Source organism: Mya arenaria, chromosome 3 (assembly GCF_026914265.1).
Source record: "Mya arenaria isolate MELC-2E11 chromosome 3, ASM2691426v1".
In the NCBI taxonomy this organism is placed as follows: Eukaryota; Metazoa; Mollusca; class Bivalvia; order Myida; family Myidae; genus Mya; species Mya arenaria.
Genome location: NC_069124.1, coordinates 22,275,693 through 22,285,129, shown reverse-complemented (window position 1 = coordinate 22,285,129; position 9,437 = coordinate 22,275,693). Strand labels below are relative to the sequence as shown.

General features: G+C 33.8%; 1 protein-coding gene across 1 annotated transcript; it reads right to left on the bottom strand.

The window, feature by feature from the left end:
- Positions 1-319: 319 nt before the first annotated feature.
- Positions 320-7,805, bottom strand: LOC128225843 (mucosa-associated lymphoid tissue lymphoma translocation protein 1 homolog). Its single transcript, XM_052935740.1, has 6 exons — positions 7,651-7,805; positions 5,856-6,031; positions 4,167-4,196; positions 1,968-2,096; positions 1,267-1,446; positions 320-705 (listed from the first exon to the last, which is right to left on the bottom strand). Exons 1-6 carry the CDS (start codon positions 7,803-7,805, stop codon positions 320-322), a joined length of 1,056 nt encoding a protein of 351 aa, XP_052791700.1.
- Between the last annotated feature and the right edge of the window lie 1,632 nt (positions 7,806-9,437).

Here is a 9,437-nt window from a genome sequence, read left to right as displayed (position 1 = left end):
ATCTAGTCAGTTCAGTGTCAACGTTGTAAATGCATAGATCATCCCTATGGTTTCCATTCCAAGGCGTTACCTAACAAAATTTGATAAACTTACCTAGTTTTTTATATAGTATATAGGCACTGTGTTGTTTATGGAGTTTTATGCTGTTGTTACATGTTTCTTGTTTGTGATTTTTTGTTTTTATGTTTACCCTATGCCATTAAACGGGGTTTATGTTCAATCGATTGGCCAGTAAGCTTATTTATGTATTTGTCATATAAATGATACAAGTGGCTTTCATTCAGTTGAGCCAATAAAACAATTACAAACGTGTGTAAACTTACGATATTCTGCAAGTATCAAGTACCAGAAACACCAGAGCCGGGTTCTTTTTCTGGAAGTTGTGCAAGATAAGACTTGTATTCACACACTCCCCTGGCGATGACATTGACGGCGCATCGGTTGGTATTAAATAAGAAACTCCTCTTTCCTCGAAACCATGTCCACAAAAATAGAAGACTACATACACGTTTTTGTCGATCAATTTACAAAACTCTATGACAGCATTTTCAAACTCTGGCTTGGTTAAGTTCAGTAACATAACGACTTTGAAGTTAATTGAAACGAGGCTGTCAGCCATTTCCCGAATGTCGTTCGGAGGGGCTTTTAAAGAATTTTCGGAAAGGTAATCAGAGTTTCCGATCAGTAGAGCCACTTTGTCATGTGCTGGAAAAAATAAAATGAAATAATCATACCAAAGTAATTGAGGTTCGGTTTGCCTTCAAGCTTTGAATACCATCTATTTATTTAATAAGTTTCCAAAAGCTTTCTTTACTTGCATACCAATGATCTAATTGAATAATAAACTTTGTTAAGTTACATATCCCTTTAAGGTCAATACATTCGGAGCTCCTCGGCCATTTGAATCGAAAACAACCTCAGATTTATGCCGGTACTTCAGTTGAAGTAGTTCGTAAATGTTTGAATAATACAATTAATTAAATGCAGTGTTTTAAATTGATTGCCAGTGAAGTGTATTATTGCAAACATTATTAAGATTCCTAAGGTTTAAGTCATTAAGTCATTAAGCCTAACTGCTAAATTAAATTACTACGCGATCTTCTTGAAGCGGACTTAAACATACCGATTTCTGAGTATGTAAGCCGTTCAAGTGAATCCGAGGTTGATTTTGATAAAAATAGCCACGAGTTCCGAATGCGGTCAATATTGGTCAGTAAGTGAATTTAGTTTTATTTTAGATACAGCGGAGATTCACAAACTACTAACGTTTATATAGATTGGCAGAGTGTATATGAAGATCCAACAAGGCTGGGTTTGTTAACACGCGACTGCTCTGAATATCCCGCCCGTCTACCGTCATGTTCATGGCCTTGACCTCACACTGGTAAACGCCTTTGTAACTCGCGTCTTGTATGTTGTCGATCTTGTACTTAAAGCCATTTGCACCTGTAGTAAAGAATACAAATACACAGTGTTATATCAATAATAAATATTTATTTACACGTCTTACTTTGTGATTTTCCTTACAGTTCTTTTCCAGAAATATTATTTTTAATGTTTATGTATGATTTATATATCCTTCCTTTAACTCTCTATTTTAAACACTGCACCATTATAACATTACGATAATCTTTGTATATCTATATTTTTAAAAGGCAAATAGGCATGGGCATCAAATGCTCACTAAGTGCAAATTATTCAATAAAACCGATGTACCTTACACAAGATTTCTCTTTTGAAAGAATTTTGAGACTCTTTAAATACTAAAAGAACAAGAACGTTAAATTTATTTTTGTATGTTAAATCAAATATGAGCAAGAACTTTGGCTAAAATCCTTGCATGCTAAAGATGATTTGAGAAATTTGGGCCTAGCCCTGATATGTCAAGCTTTGACAGTTTATCAGTATAAATATATTACAAATATGAAATTTATTACAATTAAATATTATATATATTTATGCTTGACCTTTAATTTCTTTCCCGTCCTTGATCCACTGGTATCGGAGGGGCAAACCACATTGAGCCTCCACCATAAACAAGGCACGGTCACCCAACTCAAGCTCCTTTGATGTTGGATGAGAAATTATCGTTATTTCTGAAACATGCACATCCGTATTTACAAATAACATTATACCATAATTTGTGTAAACATTTATAGAAAAACAGCATCATAGTCATAAAAGAAACATACAAGGACACACATTGGTATAAGTATTTAAATATTCAGAATGAAAGGCAAAGAATTAAATGAAATTAAAGACATTTGTTATTGAACGAAGTTTGCTAGGAATATCAAAATATTTCCGTTCTAATTTTAACTATATGATCAGCGAAATTGAAACCCGATTGATAACGGAGTAATGTTAAAATCCAAAGAACCTAATAAAACATCATATGCTTAGGTTTGACATGTTTATAGATCAACAATGTAAGTTTTACATGTTAATATAACATTAAATATATGTTAAAAACATCATCTAAGTGGTGTTAATGATTTGTTAAGACTACCAAACACAACATAACAAGTAAACCAGTTGCATGTTAGTATATCATCTATGAGTATTGCATAATCAGCTATTATATATGAGTATTAATTATAGAATGTAGGACCGTTGCATGGTAATATATCATCTATGAGTATTGCATGATCAGCTATCGTATATGAGTGTAAATTATAGAATCTAGGACCGTTGCATAGTAATGTATCATCTATGAGTATTGCATGATCAGCTGTCGTATATGAGTGTAAATTATAGAATCTAGGACCGTTGCATAGTAATGTATCATCTATGAGTATTGCATGATCAGCTATCGTATATGAGTGTAAATTATAGAATCTAGGACCGTTGCATAGTAATGTATCATCTATGAGTATTGCATGATCAGCTATCGTATATGAGTGTAAATTATAGAATCTAGGACCGTTGCATGATAATATATCATCTATGAGTATTGCATGATCAGCTATCGTATATGAGTGTAAACTATAGAATCTAGGACCGTTGCATGATAATATATCATCTATGAGTATTGCATGATCAGCTATCGTATATGAGTGTAAACTAAAGAATCTAGGACCGTTGCATGGTAATATATCATCTATGAGTATTGCATGATCAGCTATCGTATATGAGTGTAAATTATAGAATCTAGGACCGTTGCATGATAATATATCATCTATGAGTATTGCATGATCAGCTATCGTATATCAGTGTAAACTATAGAATCTATGACCGTTGCATGGTAATATATCATCTATGAGTGTTGCATGATCAGCTGTCGTTTATGAGTGTAAATTATAGAATCTAGGACCGTTGCATGGTAATATATCATCTATGAGTATTGCATGATCAGCTATCGTATATGAGTGTAAATTATAGATTCTAGGACCGTTGCATGGTAATATATCATCTATGAGTATTGCATGATCAGCTATCATATATGAGTGTAAATTATAGATTCTAGGACCGTTGCATGATAGTATATCATCTATAAGTATTGCATGATCAGATGTCACACATGAATGCTGATTATAAAATCTAGGACCACTGTATGTTAATATATCATCTATGAGTATTACAAGATCAGATATCACAAATGAATGTTGATTTTAGAATCTAGGACCGCTGTATGTTAATATATCATCTATAAGTATTGCAAGATCAGATATCACATATGAATGTTGATTATATAATCTAGGACCGTTGTATGTGAATATATTATCTATGAGCATTGCATGATCAGATGTCACATATGAGTGTTAATTTTAGAATCTTGGACTGTTGCATGATAATTTATCATCTATGAGTATTGCCTGATCAAATATTACATATGAGTGTTAATTATAGAATCTTGGACCAATGCTTGATAATATGGCATCTATGTAGGAGCTCATATAAATATAGCATATATGTAATTTTAACATTACTAGATCATCATATTAGGTGTTAAACATCTACGTAAAAATAGTTTTTTCTATGCCCATATTACTTGTTAATAGATAATTTATCAAAGCAATCCAATAACCAGTGCGAAAGCGTTTTCCTTAATGTTTATCAATAATTCAATGACTATAGTGGCTTTATGTGACCAAGGAAAAAAAGTTCCCATAATCGGGAGTTCTTTTCATTTAAAACATTAAGAATAATCATAAAAATAATCTTACCATGATCTTGCCCAGTGTGACGAATAGTCGCTAAAACAAAAACGCGTGCGTTGACCTGACATCAAAAAGGCATTTAACGTAGCATTTAACAGAAGCATGTTCATAATATACCTCCATCCTGATGAAAAACGTTTACCTAAGTGAGCTGGTAGCCTCGCTAAGTTCTTTATAATTAAAGGTTATATAAGTTTTAACCGGGGAATAGTACACATCACTGAGGGACATAATTAGGACCGGGTATGTGTCGAGGTCCATTCACCTCCAATGGCTAGCTAACTGATCCTTATAATGTCATATAGCCCGAAGTGATGCATTATATTTCATATAATATACCAACCATTTTATATTACAATTCAATTTTACAAGCACTTTTGATGTATTTTATTTAACAACGTAAATAATGTTTACTTCCGACAACTTTGACCCGTTATGTAAATCACAAAGACGCACTCACCAGTTTTGTTACGTCAAAGTTCAACAAAATAATTTAGCGGCCATAATTATTTAACGGATCGTTGTTTACAGATCGTATGACACACAACACTATATATAACTTTATGGGTAATGTCTAAAAATATTTACTAGAATTCTATAGAGTTGGGTGTGTGCCCTGATTGAAACTCCCGTTAAAGTTATACCGAATATGACACAACTCTTCGTAAGGTCAAACGTTGTATGAATTCGAGAACTCAGTCTAATTTTTATACCTTAAGAGTATATGGGCCAACTGTATTTAAGTTCACCCTAACAGTATGTTGGTCAACTGTACTTTAAGGCAAAAGGGGCATTTGTCTAGTTTTACTTAGATGAATTATTTCACGATCAAACACCGTGATAGAATGCATACACTATGAAGAAGAGTCTTGATGTTTGTTTCATAACTACATCTGTAAGTGTCTACACAATATATTTAACTAAGTATTGCTGTGTGTTTTGTTAACTAGTTAAATAGGGCATAACTTTGAGTTTACTAAGGCCGAGTCAGCGGCCGTTTAATCGTGTTTGTATAATTTAGAAGAATTTGTGGTTTATCTATAAGACTTATTACAATTCGTTTTATTCTTACGTTTACTCAAGTTAATACATCCCTTGATAAGATTTACAATTTACGATTTTACTAATTCGGGATTGTTAGGATAAGAGTAAGATTGTGCACACAAATAATATAAACCTCTATTAAATTTACACTTTAAAGACCATATTTTTGCATATGTAGTGAGTTGTTTTGGGAGTTTTGTGCTGTTTTTCCATGTTTCTTGTTTGTGATTTTTTTTGTTTATGTTCTATGTCTTTGGCGTTTACCCTGTGTAATTAAAAGGGGTTTATGTTTAATCGTTTGGCTACTGAGCTTTTTCTGTAGTTTTTCACATAAGTACTGTATTGCATAAAAGTTAAAAATGCTTAAAATGCTAAATATTAGAAAGAACTGTACACCTGAACCTTGCTTTGATTATCAGCTATCTATTATTCTAGAAACAAAATTCATTTGTGAAGAAGGGCAGTACATATGTACAATGCATTTACTTTGTTAACACGTTTTAATTGATAACAATTTACCACTGACGAACTTAATTATCAAAATGATTACAAACATTGATGCATTCCCTCGGATTAAAATACCACATAAAGGTCTACCCCATATACTACTTCTTTCGTATAAAACAAGGGAAAACATAAAACAAGACTTACTTGGTGTTAGAATAAGAGGCATTTTTGCAAGTTTCTCAGTAACTGGCGGGTTAAGCCGATCAGAGACGGAGTTTTGTTTTGGCGTGATAGACACGTGGGATATTTCAGTAATCTTTGTCTCCTGGGGATCGGAACAGTTGTGGATCTGGCATGAATAACTACCAGCATTAGCAGAACTGTTAAACAGAAATAGTGAAGCAAATAATGTTATGTTTATGGGGGTTTCTCAAATTTAAAGTTACACTTAATCAGTTAATTCTGGTATACCGAACTAACAGGCATTCTACACGTTCTTTCCTCTTCCATCTTTTATGAAAATGGATTAATGCTACATTCGTACAAGTTATAACTACTTTTATTGTACAAACCAAAGTTCGTTTAGTAAGAGTCAAGGTAGTACTTAACATTTATGTTTAGCAAAAATAAATGTTAAACTTATATCCGAATAAAACCATTGCTTCAAGGCAATTTATCATGCATACTTGTATTGAGTGTATGTTAAAACATTAAGGTATCTGGATACTTAGTAATCAATCAAGATGTCGAGCCGGTTGAAAAAGCCTTGGACACAAACACTATTCCCTTAAATGCAATTGCAACACAGAATGACATAGAGTTGAACAATGTACAGATAATTATTATTGCGTAGTAAAGATAAGGCCCGGAAATGTTCAGTCCGAACAAACAGAAGGACACATTGACGCACATACCTGGAACCTGCGACACTCTTCCTCATGTTGAACCTCGGTGGGAAGTTTTTGCAAATCCTATAATGTATGGTCCATATACAGACCGGCAAGATACTTCAACCTTTGCCATCTAAGCGTGACCATAAACTTTGAGATACAGATGTGGGTAATATGTGCGTCACACCACATTATCTTGATGAACATCCATGTTAGATTCATAGGAAACACTACAACGTTCGGTTAAGTTCAGGCCAGGAGAGTGTACAGTCATGTCAACAGAAATAATTTTAACCTTTTACCTCTAATCGTGACCTTGATCGTTGATATACATACACCGCAATATCATGTTAAACCTTTACGGCAAGTGTTTTGAAAACCCTATAGTGTATGGTCAAGATACAGCCCGGACAATGATAATTTCAACCTTTTACCCCTAAGCTTCATATTGACATATGGGTAACACACCATTAAATCATTAAGAACCTTCATGCAAAGTGTTTTGATTTTTTAATGCATTGTCAAAATACAGCCAGGACAAGGAGCATTGATGCAGATCTGTGTCTTTTGAGCTACACACCCCCTCATAAGTGTGAACATTCATGGCCATGCTTTGAAAATCCAATACTGTATGGTAAAGAAACATTAAGGATCATTTCAGCCTTTGACCTCTTGGCGTGACCTTGAACTTTGAGGTACAGACCTGGGACATATGCGCAACACACCATCTCATCATGGTGAAAGTTCTTGAAAATCCTATAATGCATGGCCAAGAAGCTACAAGGACAAGGTATAGTCCGGACGGACAGACGGACGTACGCATGCATTAACATGGACCGCCATTGTGATAAATAGGTCTTGCACTTCGCACACAGGCTCGACAAAAAACGGACATTTTAATGGGTTGTGTATCACCCAAAACGCAATAATCTTAAAGATTAATTAAGCGATTTGTTAATAAATCCCCGAAATCTATTTTACAAAACCGTTATATGAACATTTATTTTCCTCTCCTCCTTAGAACAACTTGTTTATGTATCCAGTTACCTTAATTTCTATTTGAACATGCTATAATTTACTGACATGAAAGGAATGGTGCATATTCTTACGTGCGATTGATTATTTTGAGCGTTTTATCGGTACATCCCTTCAATTTATTAAACTCCTTTTGCCCATCTGGACAAAAGAACCACTGAAAACGTGGGTGTGGTTTTCCCGTGGCCGTTATCTCCAACACCAGGGTATCTCCCTCATTGATATCCATTTCTCTCCCTGGGCTATGTGTGATTTTTATTTCCTCTGAAACGTGTTATAATGTAAAATATCAACAGTGTGGTGACTTCTTCATACATTCTGGTCCATATCTGTTCATTAAAAAGCGCACATATAAACAGGAAAAATCTATAAATAAATATGACTTTATTGACCTATAAACTTAGCATTTAAACTGCATGAACGAACTTAACAAGGGGTGTCGAAAGCGGATTCCAACTTTGGAATATTTCTTCGGTATATAAAGAGACATGTATCATTAGAGTCATGAATATCTTGAAAATATGTTTAGTTATGGCCAAGATTAAATATTTTGAACGATACTTATGCAGACGACGATTTACTGAAATACATGTATCAGAAATTTGCTGTCTCATTGGTTAAAATATAATGTTGACCACTAACCATAACTAGAGAGGCCCAGCAGATACGTATCGATGCCTGTCTCTTCCAGCAGAGCTGTCAGATCCCCGACGGTCATGCCTTGTGAGCCCAACTCTGTAATCAGATTCCCTGCTGCACTCTCCCTTCCGATCCCTTGAGCCCAGAGCTCGACTTGCTGAGGGCTAGAATTTTAAAGTAATATGATTGATAAAGTATGGTTATGTATAACTGTCAAATAAACACGCATGTATATGTATATACGAAGGTCATTTAAAAGTTACCTGGACACTGTATATACTCTTTTTAATAGAGGTGATAATTATTTTCATTCATATCACTTGAATCTTCTCTTAATGCGTCGGTTCTATTAGACACGTTGACTGTGCTTGATGTAGTTATATGTTTGAACGGGTGTGAAAATCATGACTATTGAGCAACAGTATTTCATTGTCGTTTGGGTCTTTTCCTCGTACCTCTAAACAGGATAATTATTGTATTATTAACAATGTAACCGCAATATAGCAAAGGTATATCAATAGTACAGCTTGTTTTTTACAGTCTAGTTTGGATTTGTGTATTGTTCTTACATTTTATCAATAATACAAGTTTGGTAACTTGCTACGCATACATTTATATGTTTAATCACTTGAACATCGTCATTTTATTCCGTGTTCAACATCTTAACACTGTACTATTAAACATTATTATCCAAACACTAAAGATTCAATACAATTCGTCTATTTGTTCTTTAAAACAATAACCAAACATTATACGTCAAAATCATGATAAGAAATTCGACGTATATTTCTTTAATGATCCTCGTAAATATTGCTCATCATAAATCAATCGCATCAGTTGATTATAATACTCAAGATCAGCTGTTTGAACTTTGATTGACTTTTTATTTAACTCTTGTATTGATGATATTCATGTAACTAAAAATGAAGTTCCCACTACTGGCAGAACAGCATGCACTACAGTTAGTTCTTTCTGTGTATTGTGTTTGTCTTTTTGAAATGTATAAGCAATGGCAACTCTACAGATTGTGAAAAATATATGTATTAAAATAGTATTAAATTGAAATACTAAAACATGTTGTTTAATCATATATATTCCATAGCATCAAATTACGTGATTTTGTATCTCTGATTTATCATGTTGGATGATTTCAGAGTTCCAATTAAGGCTCTCCAGTTCTTTCGTGCAGGATTCGTGTCCAACACTTCTATGACTTTAATCC

Bases quoted from the DNA above. Each gene is read 5' to 3' on its own strand.
- LOC128225843 (XM_052935740.1), bottom strand. From the start codon at position 7,805: ATGGATATCAATGAGGGAGATACCCTGGTGTTGGAGATAACGGCCACG. The intron at 2,097-4,166 runs GTAAGATTATTT...TGCATGTTTCAG, and splicing joins TCACACTGGGCAAGATCATG to AAATAACGATAATTTCTCAT. The intron at 706-1,266 runs GTTAGTAGTTTG...TATTTTTTCCAG, and splicing joins CTCTGCCAATCTATATAAAC to CACATGACAAAGTGGCTCTA.